Here is a 27793-nt window from a genome sequence, read left to right as displayed (position 1 = left end):
AGCCAGAAGTCAGGCCCTTTTTGTACCTTCATTTTTCCTCTTACTAATCACCAAGTCCTCTTAGTTCTTCTTCTAGATAGATGTCTTGAACATCCTCCTTAACTCTCCTACTCTACTGTATTTCACTTGGATAATTGTATATATTCCAAACACCTCTCTTTTGTATTTCTCTGCCTCAGACTTACCTCCAACTATACCACACATCACTATCAAAAATACCATTCTAAAACAACACATTGGATCATGGCACTTCCTTGCTTGAAATCCATGTTGGTTCTTCATTGTTCAATGAATCTAGTTGAAACTCATTAACATGGCCCTTTATAATTTATTCTTAGCCTGAATTTCAAGCTTTCACTCTATGTATCAATTTTGTGCACCTTGGGCTATGGATTATTTGAAATTTGTGTATCCATCTTTTTCCTTAGTTGTCAACACTATTTGGAAATTGCGTGTCCCTTCTAGACAAACATAAAACCAAGGAGCATGGTTTGCACCTTTTGAATCCTCTAAAATATAGTTTTGGTGTTACTGTATCAGTCCTTTCTTTCTCACCTTGCAGAATAAATCCTCTGGAGTCATATCCCACTTCTGCTTTTTACTGCTTGTGTTTTTGCAGGTTGCTTTAGCAATCTGAGCTTTTGTTTCCTTATTTGTAAAGTTGGTGTAATTGTGCTCATTTCTTGTGGTTATTTGGAGGATTAAAGTGTTAAATATATGTAAAGCACCTGGCATAATGCACGGTTCAGAGAAGTACTGGGTAGTTGTTAGCTATACTTACTTTAGGGCACCTTTCATATAGAACTATAGCTTCTGTCTCTACTTAACACTTTACTGTGAGGTCTTTAGTCTTACTCATCTTTGTATTTAAAATAGTATGTCCCCATAAAAATAGTAAGCCTGGAAAATAGCATTCAATAAATATTTGATACACTTTAATTTGAAATCACTGAATTTTGAAACTTGTTACTTTTTTTCTTCTATACCTGCTTTTAAGTAAATGATATTAACACAATTTTTTTTGAGCTCAGCAGTAAAGCCATAAATAAAACTTTGTGCCTTATTGACACATAGTATTATATGTCAAGTTGAGCATCTGATTTAACCTTTTATTTTGGAAGTAGGAATACAAAAGAAATTGTTCAGTATATGAATCCTGGTCTTTTTGACTAATCTTTATTAAAACTAAGTAGGTTTATCATTCTGACCTCTAAGGGAATATGCTGATCGCAGTCAAAATATAAAAATATTTGAATTTAAACTAAAAGGTGTTTGTTTTATTACTTCATCTGTCTTAGAAATTCTGAAGTCCATTACTTTAGATCTGTTCTGTTACAGGTATCAAAGAGTATCAGTCATCCTATTTTGGCACCATATTGATAAAAAGATGTATCTTTTTTTTCTTAGCAGCTTAACAAGAAACTGTTAAATATGGGGTGCTCATAATGACAAGAAAAATAGATCTTTCTGAGTCTTGTTTAATACATTCAAGTCACTTTTTACCACATGCATTTGAAAATGAAAATGTTTGTCATTATAGCCTTAGCATATGGTGCATTTAGTAGACATCTCAATATTGGACATGGTGGATGAATAATGAATAAACTTGTTTATGATGTTCCTCAATACTGGATATTTCAGTATAGTTTCCGTCTAGCCATGTTGTGGTAAACTATTGGGGTGCAGGAAATATGACATCAGAGACAGAGTAAGATTTGGTTTTCTAACCTGGATGTTTTATTTTGTTTTATCTTTTTCAGAAAAATTATTGTCTCTTCTACCAGAATATGTTGTTCCATATACAATTCACCTATTGGCACATGACCCAGATTATGTTAAAGTACAGGATATTGAACAACTTAAAGATGTTAAAGAGTAAGACTTTTTTCATCCCATGTTAATGTTTTCTGAAAGTTTTTTCTCTTTGCTGCTGATAATGGAATCTTTATTATAATTAGTTTATTAGATTTCCTAAATTCTTAGGAGTTTAAGGTTCTTTCCTGTATTCTCTTATTTTTCTTTTTTCATACCGTCTCTTCATATTTCATTTCCTATGTGATTTCCAAAACTTAATTTAGCATAATTATTGTACTACTGTTCTATTTCTCTACCTTTCTGGCATTTCTTTTCTGTTGATGCAGTCCATTAAAAGCTTCTGTTCCAGTTCTTGTCTTTTCCCACTTTTTTCTGCAATTCTAGATTTTCATGTGGGTGAATTAATTTTATTCACATAGCACTTTTTCCTTGCAGTAACTATCTTCCTCCGGAGGAAGAGAGAATGGTCTAATCTAATGATGGACCAAGCTAATCATCAGGAACTACCCACTTACTACTTTACTGGCGATTTTCTAGTGCAAGTTTATGACACTTGTAATTCTTCCAAAGATTGTTGTTGAGAGGCCAAAAAACCATCTATGCCTGGTTGTGGAACAGGGAAATATAATGGTATTTAGAAAAGTCTTTGTAACACTAGAATAGTTCTTTAAGTTTGAGACCCTTAGCCCCCTTTGTACTATATAATAAAGGATGATCTTTGTGGTTTTGAATAAATGAATTTATTATACCTTAAGCTTCCTATTAAAGGAAAATAATGGTTTCTTCGTTCATTGAAATATTTTATAGTTAAATATTTGAGGTGCCTCAAGAGAATAAAATCAAATTACTGATAACTTTCTCATGGCAAGGGAAAAGCTGTTACCCTCTTAGCACAGTTTCTGGTTTTGTTGTTTTTTAATTTTTTTAATTTTTTATTTTTTTAAAGATTTTATTTATTTATTCTTGAGAGACAGAGAGAGAGAGAGGCAGAGACACAGGCAGAGGGAGAAGCAGGCTCCATGCAGGGAGCCTGATGTGGGAATCGATCCCAGGTCTCCAGGATCAGGCCCTGGGCCAAAAGCAGGCATTAAACCGCAGAGCCACCTAGGGATACCCCTGTTTTTGGTTTTTTAATAAGCAGTTCTCCCAAAATGAGTTCTGCATTAGTGATTATAACTAATGAAAACTTTAACAACTCCTCTTTCTCAGAGAACTTTGGCTTTTGAAATACATTTATTTTTCTTCAGAATTTACTAAACATTTTTGGCTTATTTTTATTTTTTTTAATGTTTTTTTTAAATTTTTATTTATTTATGATAGAGAGAGAGAGAGAGGCAGAGATATAGGCAGAGGGAGAAGCAGGCTCCATGCACCGGGAGCCCGACGTGGGATTCGATCCCGGGTCTCCAGGATCGTGCCCTGGGCCAAAGGCAGGCGCCAAAGCGCTGCGCCACCCAGGGATCCCTTGGCTTATTTTTAAATTGCCCCAGTCTAGCCATGAGTAATCTCCCCATTCTGCTAGAGAGCCACTTCAGGAGAACTTATCCTATACCTGAGATCCTTAAGGTTATCTTTCCCTTTCTAGAATGATACCTTGCTCCACATTACTCTTGTCTCCCTTGTGCCAAACTCTGTCCTGTTCTGTCCATATAGTAAAGAGACAAAGTACTTTTGGTTTTCTGTTGAATAGAGTTTTATGTAACAACTAATGAATGAAACATCCTTTTAATTTTTCCCTCTTTAAGCAAAGACAGTATGTATATTTGTTAGCCATAACTTTTTCCTCTTTAATTTATTCATGAAGATTCTTAACTATTGAGTGAGATAGTCACTTGAAAACCTTCAATCAGGACTGCATTCAGTCTTAAATTAAGTATTTGAAGCTTCACTTATCCATGGCCCAGTTATTTAGACGATCTTCTCTCCCTGTCATTGCTAGAGTTAGGATCATTTCATTCTCTTCACCATTTAAGTGTTTAACGTGCCTTTTTGGAAACATTAGTGAGATTTTGTGAAGGGGTCTTATAAATTCACACCTATGTTGCTGATAAGTTGTGATATGTATTCATGACATACTTTTTTCCTCTTGATTTATAGTTGGTTTTTCCTTTTTAATTATTTCCATTTGTGGAGTTTATTATATTTAGATTATTGTATCTATATTAAACACCCAGTTTTTTCCACTTCATTTCTTTTTCTCCCCTTCCTCTTTTTAGATGTCTTTGGTTCGTTCTTGAAATATTAATGGCTAAAAATGAAAATAACAGTCATGCATTTATCAGGAAGATGGTAGAAAATATTAAACAAACAAAAGATGCCCAAGGACCAGATGATGCAAAAATGAATGAAGTATGTAATTCTTTTTAAATAATTATGATTCCATGTTGATTTAAGTATTCAAATATGGATATGCTACTTCTGTAGTATGTATAGACATTATCAGTCTTTTGTATTAGTACTTAATAATTACTATTAGTAATTAGAATTACTGATGTAGAATTACTAATAAGGAATTAGTAGTAATGCTGTTACTAGGAAATAATGAAAACATTAGTTTAACTTACACTATTGTACTGAAAACTACATACAGTCATACCTTGTCGTAACGTTCTATGCAGATAATTGCGTTTTTCTTAAGTTGATTTATGGCAACCCTGCACTGAGCATGTCTAATGGCACCATTTTCCAAAAGCATTTGCTAATTTCGTGTCTCTGTATCACATTTTGGTAATTCCTGCAATATTTCAAACTTTTTAATTGTTGTATGTTATGGTGATCAGTGATCTTTGATGTTACTATGATCTTTGATATAATTGTTTTGGGGTGCCACGAACTGCACCCATACAAGACAATAAACTTAATTGACAGATGTGTGTCCTCTGACTGCTCTACCCACCAGCTGTTTCCCCACCTCTCTACCTCTTCGCGGGCTTCCCTATTCCCTGAGACAATATTGAAATTAGGCCAATTAATAACTCTGTAGTGACTGACCTCTTAAGTGTTCAAGTGAAAGGAAGAGTCGTATATCTTTCACTTTTAATCAAAAGCTAGTAATGAAGAAGGTTGGTAAGGAAGGCATGTGGAAGCTGAGAGAGGCTGAAAGCTAGATCTCTTGTGCCCAATTGTAAGTCAAGTTGTACATGCAAAGGAAAAGTTTTTAAGGAAATTAAAAGTGCTGCTCCAATGGAAAGCACAAATGATAAGAAAGTGAAATAGCCTTATTTCTGATACAGATTAAGTTTGAGTGGCCTGGATAGGAGATCAAATCAATGATAACATTCCCTTAAGCCAAAGCCTACTCCAGGGCAAGGCCCTGACTCTGTAATTCTGTGAGGGCTGAGAAGTGAAGAAGCGTAGAAGAAAGCAGAAGCTGGCAGAAGGTTGGTTCACGAGGTTTAAGGAAAGAAGCCAGTTCCATAATATACAAAGTACAAGATGAAGCAGCAAGTGCGGATAAAGAAGCTTCAGCAAGTTACCCAGAAGATCTAGCTGAGGTAATTAATGAAGATGGTTACTCTAAACAGCAGTTTTTCAATGTAGATAAAGCAGCCTTCTATTGGAAGAAGATGCCATTGAGTTCAATAGCTAGAGAGGAGAAGTCTGTGCGTTGCTTCAGATTTTCAAAGGACGGACTGACTCTCTTGTTAGGGGCTCATGCAGTTGATGACTTGAAGCTGAAGCCAGTGCTCTTATACCATTCTGAAAATCCTAGGGCCCTTATTAATTATGCTTAATTTACATTGTGTGTTCTATTAATAGAAAAACAAAGCCTGGATAACAGCACATCTGTTTAAAGCATGGTTTACTGAATTTTTAAAGCCTGTAGTTGAGATCTGCTCAGAAAGATTCCTTTCAAAATGTTACTCCTCGTTGATAATGCACCTGTTCATCCAAAAGCTCTGACAGAGATATACAATGAGATTAATGCTTTTTTCAGGCCTCCTAACACAACATCCATTCTGTAATCCATGGGTCAAGGAATAATTTTGATTTTCAAGTCTTAATTTTTTAAGAAATACATTTTATAAGGGTATAGCTGCCATAGATCATGGTTCTTCTGATAAATCTGGGTAAAGTCATTAAAAACCTGGAAAGGATTCTTCATTCTACATCCATTAAGATCAGTTGTGATTCGTGGGAAGGAGTCAAATTGTCAACATGGACTGGAATTTGAGAGAAGTTGATTCCAACACTTCTTGTGAGTGACTTTGAAGGGTTCAAGACTTCCATGGCTGCAGTAACTACAGATGTGGTAGAAATAGGAAGAGAACTGTTCTTAAAAGTAGAGACTAAAGATGTGACCAAATTGCTGTAATTTCATGATAAAACTTTAATGAATTAGGAGTTCCTTGTGATAGATGAGCAAAGAAAGTGGTTTCCTGAGATGGGAACTACTACTCCTTGTAAAGATGCTATGAAGATTGTTAAAATGACAACAGGGGGTTTAGTATATTACACAAATTTAGTTGATAAAACAGCAGCAAATTTTGAAAGGATTGACTCCAATTTTGAAAATTCTTCTGTGGGTAAAATGCTATCAAGTGGCATCACACGCTACAGAGAAATTGTTCATGTAAGGAAGAGTCATTCAGTGCAGCAGACTTCATTATTGTCTTATTTGTTGATAAGCCATCAACAAATATCATATTTGTTGATGAGCCATCAACACTGAGGCAAGACTCTGGACCAGCAAAAAGATCGCAAGTCACTGAAAGCTCAGATGATGGTTAGCATTTTCAGCAATGAAATTTTCTTTAATGAATGAATGAATGAATGAAGGTAGGCTCCATGCCCAGCATGTAGCCCAGTGCAGTACTTGAATTCATGACCCTGAGATTAAGACTTGAGATAAAGAGTTGGATGCTCAGCCACCCAGGCACCCCTGCAATAAAATATTTTTAAATTACTTATAATTACATTGTATGTTGGTTTTTAGACATAATGCAGTTGCACACTCAGTAGATTATAGCATGGTGTAAACATAACTTTTGTGTGCACTGGGAAACCAAAATTCATTTGACTCACTTGGTTACAACATTGTTTTATTGTGGTAATTTAGAGCTGAATCTGCAGTATCTCTGAGGTATGCCTGTACAAAATGCATGTTCTAGAATTACTTCTAATTCACCGAGTCGAGGATGCCAACTTAAGTACCTTATTTTTTTTAATACTATTGCAGAAACTGTACACTGTGTGTGATGTTGCCATGAATATCATCATGTCAAAGAGCACTACATACAGTTTGGAATCTCCTAAAGACCCAGTACTACCAGCTCGTTTTTTCACCCAACCTGATAAGGTAGTTATTTTAGATTTTGTATAGATTGAAATAAAATGTATTCTCAGCACTAGGTTGTGGAAAGATTAGGAAGGATCAATATCAAAAGCTAATGTACGACTAATGTTATGGAAAACTCACCATGCATCGTACTAATGTGGTTCAAGAGTAGCATATGGGCCAAACCAGAGGACACAAATAAGGGTCAGAGATTAGTTAAGGTGGTCGAGAGTTTGTGATTAGAGTTTTATGCTATTGTGTGATTTGAGGCAAAAATGTGGTCAGAGCATATAGATCTGTCATTATTGGCCATTGATCCAAAATGGGAAAGAGAATGCTGATAGACACAGTCTGAAGTTATAAGCCTTTGATTGAGATTCATAACTGGTATTAAGAAACAAGCAGAGAACAAGCACTGGAACAGGTTCAAGACCCAGGGAACATTATAAGAATGTTCTCAAACCACTTTTACAAAACTCAAGTATTCCATGAGATAATAGGTGTTTTCTGGAATTACTCTTAGAGGTTCATAATGCACCGAAGTCTGTTGGCTGAGAGTATGGAAACTACACTACTGGTTTTGCTTTTGTGTTTGTTTTTAAGCAAAATATCAATTAAAGTCTTACCAACGTGTAGAGATTTATAAAACCTTGTATGTAGGCTCACTCAGCTAAAAGGGACTGTTTGCTTTTAAGCATTCACCTTGTTGTGATTAAGATGATAGGAATATGTGATTGGTCTCTTCTCTGGAGGTATTGTTACAGATGTGCTTTTAGAGCTCTAACACGTTAGAGTGTGAATATGTTTTTAATACTGGAGTTGGTATAAAATTAGTTTTAGCTTATTATAGTATTTATTTTTGGGGGTGGGGAGGGACAGAGGAAGACGGAAAGAGAATCTTAAGCAGGCTCCATTCCCAGTGCAGAGCCCAATGCAGGGCTCAATGACCTGAGCTGAAATCAAGAGTCATATGCGTAACCGACTGAGCCACCCAGGTGCCCTTTGTTACAATATTTGAAATCAATGCCCAAAATTTTGTGTTTGAACTGATTATTTAAATATATATTTAAATATATATTTTATTATGTACTATAAAACAAAAGCTGATGTATGCTTTGTTGGCTTCAAACCACCTCATGTATAGTGTTTCAGTATTCACTGACTGCAACTTTTTCCCTTGCTTGTAGAATTTCAGTAACACCAAAAATTATCTGCCTCCAGAAATGAAATCGTTTTTCACACCTGGAAAAGTACGTTTTGAATGTCATTCTGATTTTTATGTGATAGTTTATTTTAGTATGGTTATTGACATAATTATGTTATTTCTGTATTTCTTTAAAAATTGATGTATCTTAAGATAGAAAACACAATTATTAGATGTCTTCCACTTACTAGTTAGAAATAATTATGCTTACTATATAGATGCAAGCTGAGATACATAAATTGTAGCTTATAATAAAGCCAAGCCCTACAGAGCTTGATCCTTAAGTATCTTATCCTGTTATATCAAGGTAAAAATCTTAAAGTTAAAAACATCTTAATCTAATTATGTCTTTCCAAAGGAAGAGATTTGGTTATCTGTTTTTATTATTGACTACACATTTTATTCTCACTTTTTATGTAAGCTTCTTCCTTCAGATACCTAAGAAACTTAATTGTTATGCCATCTATTTGGTTTTTCACTCTTTCAAGTAATAGTCTATTCAAGATCCTTACTTTATTTAAGGATGGGCATATTTGTGTGTGTGATTTGTACATAAACACTTTGACAGATATTTATGGTTTTTTACATGTAAATTTCTTTTGGCTTTAATAGAAAGATATGCATTTTTCATTTCAGCCTAAAACAACCAATGTTCTAGGAGCTGTTAATAAGCCACTTTCATCGGCAGGCAAGCAATCTCAGACAAAATCATCACGAATGGAAACTGTAAGCAATGCAAGCAGCAGCTCAAATCCAAGCTCTCCTGGAAGAATAAAAGGGAGGTAAGTACCTAAGAAATGCCATACTTTGCACTTAAGGATTCCAACAAGGCAGTGAGATCTAAAATGTGTAACCCAAAACATTTAATGTCAGTGAATGGAAATCAGTGCATACCTGAACATTCCCATTTAACATTTGTAGCCATTTACAAGTTCCTATTTATTTGCTCTCTTATTTTAGACAGGCTCTCCATCTTAGCCTTTTATATTTTAGCTTGTTGGTATAACCTGTGTTAGTAGACATAAGCTAAATGTTTAGCACTTGTAAAACTGTTATATTATATATCCATACATTGGAATACATAATTGTTAAAGTGATGAGGTATGAGCCAATATGAATTGTTTTCACAACCAATTATTGAATAAAAAAAGACAATTAATAGAATAATATTACAGTATTTTCAAGTTCTTAGAAAGGATTTGTATTCACATTGGCTTTCATATGCATAGAAAGTATGGGGAAGAGTATACAACATCTTATGGTACTCTAGAATAGGAGGGAGCTCATTTTATACTCTGGTTTGACATTTTTTTCCTGTGTACATGCATAAACTTAAAAAAATTGTTTTAAAATTATACTTTCAAATCATGCTCTACAGATTTTTCTTTTTAAGAAAGAAAGGGAAAATAATTCACACTTCCACTAATTTTAGCATAGGGCTTAGTACACCGTTTGTTAGCAAAACCCTGTACAGGGCTTAACTGTACTATCTTTTGTATTGTTCATAACCAATCAATAAAGAAAGGAAATATTCTAAAATGTCTTATCACTTTTCTTGTAATGAATAAATTGTCAAGTGATAAATAATATAGTAGAAATTGAACAAAAATTACATTTATAGGTCTTGTTTTAGACTCCTGTATTAATACATATTAGTGGTTAATACTTAAGTGGCCCTTCACCTATATCATTTGGATATTTTCTAGTGGACGACCTCATATTCAACATGACCAGAATATTTCCACCTCCTAAATAACTGGTTTTTCTTGTCAAATTCCTGGTTATAATAAAAAATGATCTAATTCACCCAGTCATTTAGGCTTAATGCCTCAAAATTGGCTTTGACTTTTCCCCCTTTGCTAAGATATTGCTGAGGAGCCTAGTGATCTAATTTGTACTTTTATTAGATTGCCCTGATTGTTGGTGCAGAATAGAGGAACTAGAATTGAGGTTAAAAAAAAAAAACAAAAACAAAAACAATTAGGAGTCAGCTAATAGTAATTCAGGGAAGGGATAAAGAGAGAGGAAGATGGTTGATTGTCAAAATTTAGGATTTACTTTGATGGTAGATCCAGATAGGCTTGCTTGATGGATTAGATGTGAATGGTTATGGAAAGGAAATAGTTAAGGATGCATCCTAGGTTTTCTGCTGGAATATTTCTATAGGTGGTGATGCCATTTACTGAGATGTAGAAGTGTCCAAATGACTGTTTTGGCTGTGTTAAAGTTAAGATGCCTATTAGAAATTCAAGTGAGGTGGGCAATTGAGTATGTGAGCCTAGAGCTCAGGGTAGCTTCTGAGCCAGAGATTGAGATTTAGGACTTAACAATGTTTAAATGGTTTTTAAAGCCAGATTAAGGATGTGATCTAGGACAGAAGACATCCTTTATACCAATAAATGAGAGCATGTGCTATTAATTCATTTATTAAGTATTTATTGAATGCTTACTTTATGGCTGGCACTGGTGTAAGTGCTTCATATAAATTGCTAAGTACAGTTGACAAAAGATCCATGCTTACATTCTAGCAGGGGAAGTTAGTAGAGAATAAACATAATAACTTTACTATATGTGAAGGTGTTAAGAGTACAGAGAAGAAAAAGTAGAACGGGTATATGGGAGAGAGAGGGGAAAGTGCAAATTAAAGTAATATAGGCCAATCCAACTTGATAACAAGAGAAGCTATAATTTACTTTATGTACCCACTCTAAAATATAATTTTTTAAAAAAGACTTAGAAAGAAACTAAGTTTGTGATTTTTAAGGTTTCCCTATTATGTTAAATTAAATATGATTCATTGCTTGTTGGTTAGGTGCTAAATATGATAGAATAAAATGGATACTTTTTTTTGAAAGAATGAAACTTTTCCTCATAAAACTGTAAAGCTACACTAGGGAACAGAAAAAACTTTTAAGGTTATTTCATTGTAATAATAATTACAAATGTCTATATTAAAAGGCTTGATAGCTCTGAAATGGATCACAGTGAAAATGAAGATTATACAATGTCTTCACCTTTGCCAGGAAAAAAAAGTGACAAGAGAGACGACTCTGATCTTGTAAGGGTGAGATATTTGGTTTGATTTTATAATAATTATAATAATAATGACAAAAATAATTTTTACACTGAAACCAGTTAATATTACTCCCAAATTCGACATTTGATTTTCTTTTAATGGTTTTAATCACAAATTTTTTATAATTCTCCTCTACCAAGAAATTTAAGCATACTGAATCTCTTGTATTTCTTATCATTCTAATAAGTGATCTCTGTAGATCTTTTAAATCAAACATGCCAGTCCCATACTCAGAACTGCTTGGGGTCTGTTGTTGTTGTTGTTGTTGTTGTTGTTTTTAAAACACAGTAAGTTTAGACTTAGCATTAGAGAGGGGAAGTAGAATGAGGGTCCTTAAAGGTTCCTCCATTTTAGATGACTTCTTGAGCTTTCATTACTAAACAAACTTCTAGTAAGAAAATGCAAATAGTAGGAAATGTTACAGTTTTACCTTCTTTAGTTTTTAAATTTTAATAACAATGATAACTTCTATGATAGAAACAATTTATAAGTGTCATTTAAAGACAGATTTAAGTTTTAGTGCAGATACAGAATACAGTTATGTATTCCAAAACAACCTGATAGCCTTAATAATTGAACGCATTTTGACTTCTAGTTTAGTTTTAAACACTTCTTGAATAATCACTAAGGTTCTCTGAATCAAGTTTCTTATCTGTAAAATTTGGCTACTTGGCTGGTAAGGTTTATCAGAATAAATGAATTAGCCTAAGTTAATTGGTGTTGCTGCCATTTTATTATAAAGATCAATATTTTTGATTAATAATTACTATAAAGTAAAAAATGCATTTGAATCTACTCAGTAGAGGTGGAATGTTATTAATAAAAAACTTTGGTTTCGCTGAAATTTTATTGCCCTTCTTGTTTTCCACTGTCCCAACATTACCTATCCCAAAAAGTTGAAATTATTTTTAGTTGTTTTCAAGTTTCTCCAGTACTTTGTTTTGCCAGATTGTTTTTCTTTCCACTTAAAATATTATAATTCTAAAATTCTTACTAAATCCTAACTATACTGTAAATTCTGATTTTTATTGGCTGTTTAAAAATTTTGCCCAAGCAGAGTTAAAAATTGATCGCTTAGCCAGAAAGGAATCCTGTTATCTGGATTTATAGAAGAGAACCTTGAATTGGAAAAGGTATTTATGTCTTCTAGTCCTACTTCTCACTTAATGCAGAAATTCCTTCATTAGCATTTATGAGAGTTGGTTACCACATGCTTGAAAATGCCTTAGGTGGAGAGCTTGTAATTTCTCTCATTTTTTGAAAACATCAGCTAGGCCACCCATACCTACATACTGTCCTGCTCCCTTATCCCACCCACATTCCCCCAAGTTTGGAAAACATGATTGTGATGAACTCTTAATGTTTTTTATCCTATAAATTCTATATTTAGTTCTACCTTTTAGAGCAATGAAGAAGAAAGTCTATATTTCATAGAAAAGTTTTGAAATTCTGAACTTTTGAGATTGATATGTGTAATTATAGTGGAGGCCTTTGGCTGCCTTTTGTATAATATTGCATCCATTTTCAGAAATACTATATGTACTGCATTACTAAATATCAACTGAAATAGCCTCAAAGAGTTAGCATTATGAGACAAAAGTTCAATTTAAAAACTAGTAGATTAGGGACACCTGGGTAGCTCAGCGGTCAAGTGTCTGCCTTTGGCTCAGGGCGTAATCCCCGTCCCTGGATCGAGTCCCACATCAGGCTCCCTGTGAGGAGCCAGCTTCTCCCTCTGCCTGTGTCTTTGCCTCTCTGTCTCTGTCTCTCATAAATAAGTAAAATATTAAAAAAAAAAAGAAACAATAAAGACCAGTAGATTATAGTGAAAGAGTACTGTCTTTGCATATGCTACCACCTTGACATGAAAATTTCACCACAAAGGAATTATTCTGCATATATATTTATATTAATATTTTTAATTTTATGAATAATATATTTTCCCTATTCCTGCTTCTAACCTCAGTTTTATATGTACTCTCTCTGTTCTTAAGACAATGCAGTGCAAAATAAAAAACTAGAGAATACAGTGCTTTAGTAATAAACTAAATTATTTTATAGTATTCTCAAGAAGGCAGACATTACATTTCCTGTTTACCACCAACCTTTTCCAGGGCATAAAGGAATCGAACCACCTTATCACATTTTTGGACATCAAAGTGAATTGTAACATTTAACATTGGAGGTGATAATTTTAAATTTAGTTTTAATTGAATATTTCCCTTATCTTTGGATCTCTGAGTAATGACAATTATTAATTTATGTGCAAAACTCTAAATAAGTTAAAAACCAATCACTTATGGGTCTGTTTTTCCTAGAACGTAGGATAATTTAATGCCAAGATATCTTTTAGTATGATATAGCAGATCAATATACCAAATAAGAATACTAACAAGATAATCTCAAGTCTTGTAAGGAAGATATAAATACAACTTAAAATCCATTCTTGATACATAGGAACTCTTAATAAGCTAATACCAGCAGGATATTTCTTTAACATGCTGAAAGTTTTATCTGTTTAAGTCAATAATCATTGATTCAGTTACTCCTCTTAAGTTATTCTTCTTAAGGCAAAACACTTGAAACATTTTTATTAAAAATCAGCAAAACAAGCAACCTCTCATCATCACTGTTATTTAAGATTATTCTAGAATGTTTGACAAATTTAAGAATACATGAAATAGTCAAAAATACAACAATGGAAAAGAGACAAATTTGTTTTTATTTTTTGTTCTCTTAGAAAAATAAGAGAAGCAATTGAAAAACTAAGAATTTAGCATGGTAGCCATATATGTGGATGTTTTTATGTGTATAACCAGCTTTCCTCTGGTTCTTTTTCTTATCTCAATTATACACTTGGGGGAAAGGAGATTTGCTTCACCACAATAACCACTACAACAACAAAAATAGATAGATCTATCAATCTAAATATAACCTTAAAGAAGAAGTAGGGGGATCCTATAATGGAGAAAATATCCAAATTGAGAAATATACAAGACTTGAAGAGAAAGAAGACATGCCATGTTCTTTAATGTGAAAAACGAGTAAGAAAAGATGACTGTTCTTTCTAAATGAATCTGTATGTATTTATAAAATTCCGGTGGGATTTTAAGTCCATGTAGAAAAACAAATGAATATTAAAAAGAGGAGTAATAATATCAGCCCAGCCAGACACAAATGTATTTATTTATAATTAGTAAAATATTATGCTGCTGTTACAATAGCCCAAAAACATTTTTTAGTTTTAAAACATAATACAAAATAAATGAAGTATTACAAGTGAGTGATTTTTTTTGAAATGATTGGAATACTCTTTGGGGAGATGGAGAGGAAAAACAGTTTAGACCTTCATCTCAAATCCTGTTAAAATACGATAATGTCTAAGTCTACTCAGGCTACCGTAACAAAATACCAGAAACTGGTGGCTTAAAAAACAGAATTTTCTCACCATTCTGAAGGTTGGGAATTCCAAGATCGAAGTTGGCTGATTGCTTCCTGGTTTGAGATGGCCACCTTTTCACTGTGTCTTCACATGGTGGAGAGAGAGACAGAGAGCTGTCTCTGGTGTCTTTCCCATAAGGGACTAATTCTGTTATGAGAGCCCACCCACCCTCCTGATCTCATCTCAACTGAAGTATCTCTCAAAGGCCTTATCTTCAAGTAGCATCACATTGGTGGTGATGTGGAACACAAACAGAACATATGAATTTTGTGGGGACACAATTCAGTCCATAACAAATAAGAAATAAAATTTATGTATATGCAAAGATATAGAAGAATATAGATTAAAATATTAAGACTCCAGTATGTAAGTAGACAAAGAATATAATACCAATGACATTATTAGGAAGTTTGCAGACAGGAAACAAAATGGCTAATTAAATCAGATAATTTTTGTTGTTTTCTTTACACTGATTTTTAAAAATATAAATTGGCACAAACTTTTGGAAATAAAATTTACATGTACTTAATAATGGGTTTTATACTTGTATGTGTATGGAGAGCTATAAGGGTTCATACTGTTAATTGATTTCTTTTGAGAAGAATAAATTCTCTGAACGTGAATAGGCTTTTATTTTAAACTTGAGTTACTGATTAAATCATTTAAATTGTTTTTGTGTTTTCTTGGTTGTACATGGGAAGAAGAAGCATCTGATTCAGAAGTGTTTTCAAAATTTTTAATAATGAATATGTTTAACTTTTGTATCTTGCAACCTCCATTTATAAAAGTAGTTCTATTATGATGTCTGAGCATGATACATAACATAGTTATTTTATGTCTTATATACTGTGTAGTAAAATTAGAATTACTTAAATTGACTATCAAAGCAGATCCATTATACTTTAGTAAAGTTAGCCATTGTTCTTGCATGGAACTTAATAAATAACTCTTCATTAAAATTTAAAATTTAATAGAATACTAATCTTAGAATGTTTCCATTTAAGGCCCTCTAGCTTAATTAAGTAATGATAAAAATTTATCCTCTTACTCTAGATAGTTTTTTTTAGTTAAAATACAAGTAAGTAGTTATGGTTCTCATATGCTTAAGAACTCTACATTTTATTTAGGCACATTTTTATGACATAAGTGGGTAACATAGTTTTTGTTTTATTTTTCAAAATGCATACTAACAATTTTAAGTTTGAAATTGTGGTTTTTATTCCTAGTCTGAATTGGACAAACCTAGAAGCCGGAAAAAAACACCTGTCACAGATTCAGAAGAGAAATTAGGTATGGATGACCTCACTAAGTTGGTACAGGAACAGAAACCTAAAGGCAGTCAGCGTGGACGGAAGAGAGGCCATACGGCTTCAGAATCAGATGAACAACAGTGGCCTGAGGAAAAGAGGCTCAAAGAAGATATATTAGAAAATGAGGATGAACAGAATAGTCCACCAAAAAAAGGTAAAAGAGGCCGACCACCTAAACCTCTTGGTGGAGGTACACCAAAGGAAGAGCCAACAATGAAAACTTCTAAAAAAGGAGCCAAAAAAAAATCTGGACCTTCAGCACCAGAAGAAGAGGAAGAAGAAGAAAGACAAAGTGGAAACACAGAACAGAAGTCAAAGAGCAAACAGCACCGAACATCAAGGAGAGCACAACAGAGGTGAGTGCGTGTAACTCTAATCTGCATATATTTAGTAACTATGTTTTAAATCATAATTTGATGCTATCCACATTTGGGTCTTCCCCCAAAGCAGAGCAGAATCTCCTGAAACTAGTGCAGTTGAATCCACACAATCCACACCACAGAAAGGACGAGGAAGACCATCAAAAACGCCATCACCATCACAACCAAAAAAAAATGTGTAAGTTGTAAATAATATTAAATTTCAAACCAGTTTCCAATTATTTTGCAAAAGTTCACAAATTTTCAAATATACATAGGGCTGTATTTAAAATCCCATATATTTATTCCTATTATACTAGGTAAGATAAAATTTTTATAAACTTACCTAGGTTATTGATATCCCAACTAATTCTCTGACAATATTTGTACATTTTTACAGGTTTTAGGCAAATCTTTTTAAATGAATACCAAACAGCTTATTATTCCAATAGAGAGTTTATAGTACTTAAAGAAATGAGAAGATATTTTTAAATAATCACATCATACTGACCAGATTGCCTTGTCATTCCATACTACGGTTTTTCCTTAGTGTTCCTCGTCAGCAACTTAAAAAAAATTTTTTTTTACATTTTTATTTTTATTCTTTGCTGTAGGAAAATAACAGGCATTATTTTCTTTTAAATTACATCCACAGAAATTATATGTAGATCTGAAGTTTTTGGTGCTTTGATTTTCTTTTCTAATCAAATTGACACATCCATATCTACATATAAATAGTTTCAGAAAGTTCACACAAACATGTTTATAAGAAGTTACAGCCTAAGATTGTTAAAGTAGCAGGAGCATCAGTCCCTAATCTGTATACTTTGTGTTTTCTCAGTTACTTAAGTAGAACTAGAATAGCATGTCTTCCATTAGTCAGAAATTCTTCAGTTTTTCTGAGAGTAATCCCATTACATAATTACATCAGTGCCTTGGATTTTCAGACTTGCCAGAACACCTTTGCTCAATACTTAAGTTACCTTGGAAGTATTTCCTATTCCTGTATATTCCACAGGAAGAGGAAAAGTGCCTGAGTGTCTAGCTACTTCATGCTCTCTTCCATTTAATTTTTTCCTCAGTAAAAAGTAAAGGTAAGTATATTTTTGTGGTAGCTTTGTGAATGTGTTTGGATTCAGTTACAGAAAATAACTGTTTTTAAACAAATTCTTAAGGAATATTAAATTCTCGCAATTAATTTTATATTGAGGAAATAACAAATATCTTTTAGGCTTATAACTTTAATTTGTTTATATTTGGACATCAAAATCAAGGGCTTAAATGATTATCCTATCGTCTCCTAAAATGACACAAGTCCTCATACAAATATTCTAAACCACACAAGTGTGTCTTTTAAAAATCAGTGCAATAGGGGGTCCCTGGGTGGCGCAGCGGTTTGGCGCCTGCCTTTGGCCCAGGGCGCGATCCTGGAGACCCGGGATCGAATCCCACATCGGGCTCCTGGTGCATGGAGCCTGCTTCTCTCTCTGCCTGTGTCTCTGCCTCTCTCTGTGTGTGTGTGACTATCATAAATTTAAAAAATTTAAAAAAAATCAGTGCAATAAAAGACTCTATTCTGTCTTAAAAGTATCTTCCCTTCATGGGGAATGATCCCTTCATATGTTATGATCTGCCTCTCTTGTTTTGACATTAGTGGATTTGAGAAAGATTGTATTTTCTATGTAATTCCTGTGTTTTCTTCTGCTAACTCTGAAAAATTGAATTGAGTAAGAAAAATTACTTGGTTTGAGCATGGATTTAAACAGTACATACTTTAGATTATCTAAGATAAGTGATAAGCTGTATTCTTAATTAAAAAAAAAAAAAGTTAACCTACAGAGAGTAAGGTGATACTTGCCAGAGAGATATGGTAGTGGGAGTATGGGCAAAATGGTTGAAGGGGAGTGGGAGATATGGGCTTCCAATGTGGATGTGGAATAAGTCACAGGAGTAAAGAAAGGCAGACCATAGAGCATATGGTCAATGATATTGTAGTAGCATTGTACAGTGACAGATGGGAACTACACTTGTGTGGAGCATAACATAATGTATAAACAAGTCAAATCACTATGTTATACAGCTGCAACTAATGTAACATTGTGTGTTAGCTGTACTCAAAAACGTTTTTAATTAAAGAATATACATTCAGGAGCCCGTTGGTGGCTCAGTCAATTAAGCATATGTTTGGCTCAAGTCATGATGCCAGAGTCCTGGGATCAAGCCCCTCACTGGGCTCTTGATTCAGCGGGGAATCTGTTTGTTCTTCTGCCCTTCCATCTCTGCTTGTGCTTGTCTTTTGCTTTCCCTCTCTCAAATAAATCTAAAAAAAGAAAGAAAAAAATATACATGCAAATAAAAAATATAGAGAGGGATACATTTGATTAAATGGTATCTATTACATATAATTGATTGCTTCCTGTGTTTCGGAGAGTACTAGGTGCTGGGAGATATAGTTGCACAGAATAGACATGATTCTTGTCCTCATGGAATTTATCATCTAAATGGGCATGTAGTCATTACTTAATCACACATAAATTGGAATCCTAAATTGTGATATGTGCCCTAAGGAAAAAATATAGGGTACTGTAAGAGAACGTAATGGGAGGGCTAGGGAATTGGGAAATTTTCTCTTTGAAAATGACAGTTGATTTCTTGAGGATAGTAGAAGTTAGGCTGATGGGGAACAGGAAGAAGAACACAATTGGAGGGAACATTGGATTTGAAAGTTCCAAAGTAGGAAAAATCTTGGCCAATTCAGTGTTGGCCAAGAGTGTTGAAGGTAGGTAAGAATTTGCCAAATTGTTGTTGTGAGGAATTGGGGAATGGAAAGAGGAATGGATGGGTAGCCAAGGACTGTGTGCAGGGCCTTATATACTATGTTAAGGAGATTTATGGGATTTATTTCTGTATATAGGGAGTTGTCAAGGAGTAGTGAGTGACATCAGCTGTTTTTACATTTTTAGAGAAGAGGTAAAGAGATGAGAATGGTTTGGATGTGTAGTAGCAGTAGAGGTGAAGAGAAGTGAATAGGATTTGAGATTTCATTGTAAGAATTATGGGGCCAGATAAAGAATGGTACACTATTAAGAAGGACTCTAAATTTTCTGTTTTGGGCAGCTCACTGGATGCAGATGCCTTTTATTGAGTTGGGAAAAATAAAGGGAAGAGCAAACTTTAGTTTATATCTTAAAATCCTTTTTGGTATTGCTCTCAGTTACACGTTTTTGTTACTTGGTCAATGTTTGTAGGTGAAACTCTAGGAATAAACACTAGTTTAGGATTTAGAATAAGAAAAATATTTGTTTTATAAGGTAATAGAGGATACAAATGATAATGAGAATTTATGAAGTATTTAAAGCATTTTCTTTGAGGTAATCTATGTAAAGATCAGAATGTTCATTTTATTCATCTGTTTTACTCTAGCCGTGTAGGACGCTCCAAACAAGCAGCTACTAAAGAAAATGATTCAAGTGAAGAAGTAGATGTGTTTCAGGGTAGCTCTCCTGTCGATGATATTCCACAGGAAGAAACAGAGGAAGAGGAAGTTTCTACAGTAAATGTATGTGTTTATTATTAAAGTACTATGTGTAATAGTATAGAATATAGAAATAGAGTTGGTAAATATTTGGTAAGAGATATGTAGCACTTGCTGTTACTTCTAAGTATTTGTTTGCTTTTCTCCATTAATTTGTGGTGGTGTTTCATCTATCAGCTTGGATAATTAGGGAACATCCTTTATGGAATCCTGAGACTCTAACTAAGAATAACAGATGTAGCCTAGTGAAAGGGTAAATATCAAGCTGAAAGCTGAATCTAGAGAAGAACAAGTAGCTGTCTGATATTGATACTTCAGGAATTTAAATTATACCTTGATTTTTAGAGCTCTGTTTTATGTTAAATAGACTGTGGTTTATGTTTCTTAACTTTTGTCATTGAGTTTCACAGTAGAAAGTAGAAATTAACCATATAGGATAAAAATCACACCTTTGAAATGAAATGTATAAAATGGATAACAAACATTCCTTTTACAAAAGTAGGAATGCGATTCTTCCTGAGATAATTTTTTTTTTTTTTTACGTAAAGAATGGCTTTGTCTGTTAACACAAGAAATACAGTTAACACATTTAAGTAGGGACTATTGATGCTACACTAATGGTGAGTCTTTGGATCAGCAGAGTTAGCCATCTTTGTTTGAGAAACCTCTGTTCTGAGATCTAGTCCCAGAGTTGATTCCTGCCCCTCTGTGCTATTTAACATAATCACTTCTGTCTGCATCAGGATTCATTTATGTAAAAGGGTTAAGACCACAGAAAAATAGGTCAACTGTGTAGTCTCCAATTTGTTGTTGGGTTTGTTTCTTAAAGCGTTTTTTTTTTTTTTTAATTGTTTTAAATGTAGAAATAAGACTAAAGAATTCATTGTGATTAATGTCTTCATCCAAAAAACTGCACCATAAATTAATTGAATTAATAAAATCCTATTTTGTTTCTATTCCTCTTAATAGAGGTCTTTTTTGAACTGAAGTTTTATGCTTTTATTAGTACTTGCCAGTAAATTGTAATATGTCTGAATTTAAAGATTATTTCCATGTATTTGATAATTGCTAGGATCCACATTCAATTACTGTTTTCCCAGAATGATAACTGTAAACCTAAGTTCATAAGGATCAAATGTTTTCTTTTATCACAGAAACATTAAGTGAAAAGATACTTGGAATTGTTTTTTTCTTGCTGTTGACATTGATTTCCATTCTTTTTTCTTTAAAATTATAAAATAGAAAAGTAAAAGTTTTCTCTTTTGCTATTGTGGGAAGGGCTGTCTGTGGACATTCAGATAGTATAAGGTCTAAATACGTGATGGTGAGGCAGAAAGGTTTCCAGTGAAGAAAAGCAAAGAAAATCAGGAACAACTAAGAATAATGATTGGTTAAAAAATAATCACTGCTATGTCTAATATTTTAATTAAGCATCTGGTAATTTTTCTTTTAAGGTACGGCGGCGAAGTTCTAAAAGGGAAAGGCGATGAACAAATGTAATTAACTTTTTGTGTGAAAGCTTTGAGAAGAAGCATTTTTTGTCAAGCTTGAGGCTAAGGAAAGCCTTTGATGCACAAAGTGGGACTGCCAGAAAGTGGACAGTTGGAACTTCCTGTGATGACCTCATGTACTTGTGGTCACAGCGCTTTAGCCATACGCTTGGTGATAACATTGACTATGGAGTCTTGTGGAAGTGTGATGTGCGATGGCTATGTAGACATAAACTAAAGAAGAAACCTGTAAATATATCTTTTCTTTTTCTTTCTTTTTCTTTTTTTTATTTTTTAATGTTTCTGACTTCTAAAGTGCTTGTATAGCTTTTATCTGCGGCTTTAAACTGACAGTACCCAACTGTTTATTGGATCTATTGATTTGGAAAGAGTTTGTTAGGATAGATCTTAAGCAGTAATCTGTCAGTGTTTGTATTTGTATTCTCTGCAATTTTACTGTGAAAAAAATTTTTTCAACAAATGGTGTCATTTTCTTGATGTCATTGTTTGTTGGAGAGTTAAATGGTCTCTTTCCCTTGTGTATTTTACCTAGTGTTTACTCCTAGGCACCCTTAATCTTCAGAGGTGCTAACTTGTCTGCCATCACACCTGAATGATGCCTCCGATGGGAGGGCACCATGCGAATTGTGAAATAGTCCTGAAGTTTGATTATTTTACACCTCAGTATTGGTCTCAGAATTTTCTGGCCTTTCATGGCAATGAAAATTTTAAGAAAAGAGAGATTTAAAATATTTTAATTTTAAAGAGTGTGTTATAAAATAATGTACTGAATTCTTTATCCCATTTTATCATCATCCCTTTTCAGTTTTTATTAATCTACTGTATCAATAAAATTCTGTAATTTGAATTAGTTTTAATAGTCTAGAATGTTATTGTGTATAGATATTTCCTCTTGAACATTATGTTCAGAAAATGCAAATTATTACACTATAATATAAAATCTGATATATACACATAGAAAAGTTCCAGTTCTCCATAACAGTGTAAAGTTAATCAGAAAGAAAAAATTTTATTGATGCAGTGTGTCTTTATAAAGCTGTTCTTGAAAGCAAGTGTTTTGTATTTTATAGTGAGTTGCATGTTTATGAAAAAGTGCTGAAAATGGGATGTGCTCTTTTCTGTAAATTCATATTTAGTATAGTATATGATAGATTGCCCCATAACATAGTTTTTCATCAAGAGTTTATTATTGTACTTTATTTTGGAGCCAAAAACTTGTTTTTTTTTGGTGGGAGGGGGGGAAGCAGGGTGGGAGTGATATATCCAACTATCTGAGCTACTGTAGGTATCACAATCTTATAAATTTTGAATGAAATTCTACTTCGTCGAGATTTGGGGGAAGTGGAAATTTATTTGGATTTAGACCAGTTCTTTTTCTTTCCTTCATCATAATCTGCAAAATCTAGAAACAAATTGCTTAAGTCAGTATCATTTATACAGTTTTATAAACTGTATTTTGAACCAAACATAAAAGTTACTACTTAATGCTTGCCTAAATTCATTTTAGTATTTCAGGTGCTGTTCTTTTGTTTTCTCACAGTTAACATCAGAAAAGAAAATCATATCCTAACTTATTAAATTTATCACATTGACTAATGGAGCATTTTCATATAATACACCATTATGTTTAAGGTATATTTCCAAAATTGGTTATAATAGATAGGGGATATAATAAAGAAACTACTATTTTGGAAAATGACATTTTACTATTTTCCAATGTATATCACAATTGATGTGATTATTTTTCTTTTAAAGATTTCTTCATGTTTATGAAATGGCCTTTTTTTTTAAAAAAAAATGTTTTTGAATTGTGTCTTAATCTCTCAATATTTAATTATTCTTCATTTCCAACAGTACTGACACCAGTGATTATGGGAGGCTGCTGTATACAAGGCAGCTAATGTTGGACCAAGATACATTGGTTTTTAACCGTTTCATGAGCTCAGTTCTCCCAAACACGCTGTTTGTATCTCAGCAGTACAAAGGCATGTTTTTAAATCTATAAAATAAAGAATAAGGGATAGCTTTGTATTTTTGTCATTGACTAAATTGCACCGGAAATGTTTATGGAAGTATATCTTTAAGACCATTTTATAAAACATAATGAAAAAATGATTGTGGAGGATTTTTATTTGCATGATCATAGTTAACCAAATTTCATTGCACATTAATTCTGTACATCAGTTCACAAAAAATGTTCATTGTAGATTTTGTTTAATGCCAATAAGTCTGTGGTTTTTTACAACTTGTCTGTTCACTTTTTGGGAGGATTCTGATGTAAATTTTCCATTTTTCTGTAGAAAAATAGGTGCAATAATGATCAAAGTTTTGATGTCCTGAATCTTCATTTTAGGGGATTATTTTATTATTATGTTTAAACTTAACACTTCATGTGCTAACATTTGGAGAGCCACATACTATAACTAAAGTAAAATTAAGTATGTATACAACAGTAATTGCTAACAATGGTTAGCAAACTCTTCAGTGATAATGGTCATTTTGAAAATATGTGCTGTATAAAATTAAGAAAATGTTTAACTCACTGTAACAAGTTCCATTATGAAAATCTTATGATTCTTCAGTGAGGTTATCTTGCTGCACTCTGTAGCAAGTTCATTTAATCTACATTATAATAAGATTTCTTGCTGCAGTGCAACAGGAAGCTTTTTTTCAGTGATCTCCACTGTATATGTAAATTACAAATGTGGCTGTAAAACTTGTTCCAGGTATTAAAGGTTAAATTACTTTCTGTATCTTCTTACAACTTGTAAGTTTGATTTTTAAGATTTCCTTTTGCCCACTTGAAGAATGGTCAGGAATTTAAGAATTTGTTTAACTTAGGCATATCTCCCCTACCACATAGTATTATGTCACCATAATGAACAATTGGTATTTAGATAGATAGCCAATTTCAGACACACTTTTGGATTTTCTGTGAAGTTGAATAAACATGAAAGCTAATATGTAATTGTATTATTTTATTTATGTGAATATATATATATATTTAAATATGTTTAAATGAAGAAAGGCACGTTTAGATCTTTTATTTTGGAGCCTTTGTTGCATGAAAAAGAAAAAAATATTTCCCAGTAACATTCTTAGAAGCTTTTTGTTTAAACTTCTCATGTAAAGTTTGGCTAATGGAGATTCCTAAGTATTATTTAAGTTAAAGGATTACATAACTGAAGAAAATACATGTATCCTATAAACTTTAAAAGTAAGCACTGAGAATATAAGTTGCTAGTGGTACTTTTATTCATTTGTTCAGCAAATATTTCTTGAGTGCTTACTATGTGTTACGCTAGTTACAGAGGATAAAATGTCATCTGGATAGAGTAAGTCCCTTCCCTTGTGGATCTTACATCTCCACAAGGGGGGTAGGGAAATAAGGAAACAAAAATATATAATGTCAGATTGTGAAAAGTGGTGAATAGAAAAGGAAAAGCAAGATAGAAATGATGGAGGAGAAGCAATTTTGTATACTTTGGAGCTATGTCTCAGCACATAAATTGTAGGGTTATTACGCCTTTATGATGAAGTTATACTTTTATAATTACAGAATGTCACTTCATATCTGTATAAATAATTCATGCCTACTTTGATATTAATACAGCCATACCAGTTTTGTTTGCATGACAAAACTTTTTCTGTCCTTTTATTTTTTATATTTACCTATTTATATATATCCTTATGTTTAAAGTGTGTGTTAACATTTTGTACTTTGCACTTGTTCTTTTTATCTAGTCTTAGAATCTTTGTACTTTAGCATGTTTAGACTGTTTACTTTTGGTGTAATTAATAATATAGTAGGTTTTAAGTTTATCATCTTGCTATCTTTTTTGCCAAGTTTTTCTTTATTCCTTTACTTTCTCCTTTTCCTACCTTCTTCTACCTCAGTAAAGTACTGTTGACCTTTGAGCAACATGGGGATTTAAAGTGCCAACCCCCACACAGTTGAAAATCCAGACAGAACTTTGGAGTTCCCCAAAACTTAATTACTGATAGTCTACTGTTGACCAGGAGCCCTACCAATAACATAGTTGATTAACACATTTTGTGTGTTGTATATATTAGCTACTGTATTCATAAATAAAGTAAGCTAGAGAAGAGAAATTGTTATTCAAGAAAATCATAAAGAAAATACTTTTACAGTACTGTACTATATCAAAAAAAGAATCCAGATCAAACTCTTGTTGTTCAAGGGTCATCTGTACTTACTACTATTTCATCTCTTCTATTGACTTTTTAGTTATACTTGATTATATGATTTTTCTGTGGTTACCCTACAGATTATAGCATCTATGTTTGGGTTATTATATTAGTGCTTTTATGAACAATTCAAGAACTTTAAAATGATTCAGCTCTATTTGCTGCCTCCCTGCTCTTTGTGCTATAGTTTTCATATATTTTGTGGTTATAAATCCCACAGTATCATTACTTTAAATAGTCAGTATTCTTTCTTATTTACATACACATTTTCTCATCTCCTTGCTGGTTTTTTTTTTTTTTTTGATAGTTTTGTAGTATCATTTTAATTCCTTTCCATCAGCCTGAGGAACTTCTTTTAATATTGCTTATAGTACAGGTCTTGTGGCAGTTTTTCAAACAAATGTGGCAGCATTTGTTTGAAAGGTCTTTATCACACCTTTATTTTTGAAGAGTATTTTCTTTGGATTCAGAATTCAGGTTGGCGGTTTTGTTAGTTTGAAACTTTGCATTCCATTTTCTTCTAGTTTTCATATTTTCTGTTGCAAAGCCAATAAAAAACCTTTTTGCTCCTTGTAGGTACTATGTGTTTTTTTTTTTTTTTCCTGGCTTTTAGGATTTCCTTTTCATCTTTGTTTCAGCAGTTTGACTATGGTAGGCCTACTTAGAATATTCATTTTATTTATCTTGCTTGAGGTTTACCGAACTCTGGAATCTGTGGATTGATGTATCAGTTTTTTAAAATTCTTGGTCATTATCCCTTCACATATTACTTCTCCTCTATTATTGCTTCTCTCTGAAATTCCAATTAGAAATATGTTGTACTATTTGTGTCTACTCTTGTTTTCTCTCTGTGCTTCAGTTTGGATGTTTTCTATTGATGCATCTTCAGATTTGTACAGTCTTCCATTTAGCCCATCCAAATAATTAATTTCAAATGGTGGATATTTTTACTTTGAGAGTGTTCAGTTATTTATATTTAATAGATTTCATTTCTTTTTTGAAAATCTCTTTACTCTTTTCCTTTTTTTTTTTCTTCTTCTTAATCTTGCTGGCACTCCAACATCTGAATCATCATGGATCTTAATCTATTACCTGATTTTTCTTTCTTGATTAGTCACATTCTTCTTGATCATATTTCTTTCTCCCTGTATCTAGGGCTTGTAATTTTTTTCTTTTATGCAGGACACTGTGTCTAAAAGAACTGATAGATTGAAGTTGATGTGCTTCCCCCACCCTACCCCCTCCTGCCCAGGAAAAGATTTACCTTATTTTCTGTTAGGCATTAAAGTGATTGATCACCTCAGTCCACGGAGTTGATCTTGGGGTACAGCTTTAATTAGATTCAGTCCACTTGTTTCTAAAATCTTGAGAGTAAGACTTGTATTATGTATGACAGGCCTTTTTCTTTAGTACACCAAAACTACAGGAGATTACATTCTGCCATTCCATCCCAACCTCTCAGCAGGAAGGCCGTTTTATATAGGATAGTCAGAGAAGATTCTTTGAAAAGATGACATCTGAGCATGGACTTCCATTAAGTGAGGGATAAAGCACTATGAACACCTGGGGAGAAAAGTATGACAAGCTGAAGGAAGAGTAAGTGCAAAAGTTCTTAGGGAAGAATGAATGTTGAGTGTATCAGTAATTTCAAGAAGGCCATGGTTTTTAAGTGAAAGTGGCCATGGGATAATGGTGTAGGAGGGAAAGTCAAGAGGTTGCTAAGAGCCAGATCATAACTGTATGTCTCTCAGGATTTGTGTTTAGAGTTTGATGGGAATCCATTATAGGACTTTGAGTAAAAGAGTGGCAAGATGTGTGCTTTATGTCGCTGTTATTGTTAATTTTTAAAAAAATGCAGTTGATCCATGAACAATGCGAGGTTAGAGGCACTGATGACACCTCCCCCCATGAAAGTTGAAAACTTGCATATGACTTTTTAGTTCCCCCAAATTTAACTATTGGCAGCCTATTGTTGACTGAAAGCCTTACTGATTATAGTCAACACTGTATTCTTACAATATAGTAAATAGAAAAAAAATATTATTAAGCAAGTC

At 33.1% G+C, this 27793-nt stretch overlaps 1 protein-coding gene across 9 annotated transcripts in view; it reads left to right on the top strand.

Moving 5' to 3' along the window:
- PDS5B (PDS5 cohesin associated factor B) overlaps positions 1-24498 on the top strand; it is a 180745-nt gene extending 156247 nt beyond the window's left edge. For 3 of the 9 annotated variants that reach the window (XM_077868148.1, XM_077868144.1, XM_077868149.1), the window contains exons 26-35: positions 1761-1875; positions 4032-4164; positions 6995-7114; positions 8281-8343; positions 8934-9079; positions 11256-11361; positions 16042-16481; positions 16573-16683; positions 19908-20043; positions 21474-24498. In XM_077868148.1, the coding sequence (XP_077724274.1) occupies positions 1761-1875; positions 4032-4164; positions 6995-7114; positions 8281-8343; positions 8934-9079; positions 11256-11361; positions 16042-16481; positions 16573-16683; positions 19908-20043; positions 21474-21509 (1406 nt within the window). In that variant the 3' untranslated portion in view covers positions 21510-24498. Of the gene's footprint in view, positions 1-1760; positions 1876-4031; positions 4165-6994; positions 7115-8280; positions 8344-8933; positions 9080-11255; positions 11362-12430; positions 12507-16041; positions 16482-16572; positions 16684-19907; positions 20044-21473 lie in introns of those variants that run through there. The other 6 variants (XM_077868146.1, XM_077868147.1, XM_077868145.1 and 3 more) reach the window with 6 other exon arrangements.
- Positions 24499-27793: the final 3295 nt, after the last annotated feature.

This window comes from Canis aureus, chromosome 24, assembly GCF_053574225.1.
Source record: "Canis aureus isolate CA01 chromosome 24, VMU_Caureus_v.1.0, whole genome shotgun sequence".
NCBI classification, from domain to species: domain Eukaryota; kingdom Metazoa; phylum Chordata; class Mammalia; order Carnivora; family Canidae; genus Canis; species Canis aureus.
Note: the sequence above shows the minus strand (reverse complement) of the source record. Positions and strands in the feature narration are given on the sequence as shown.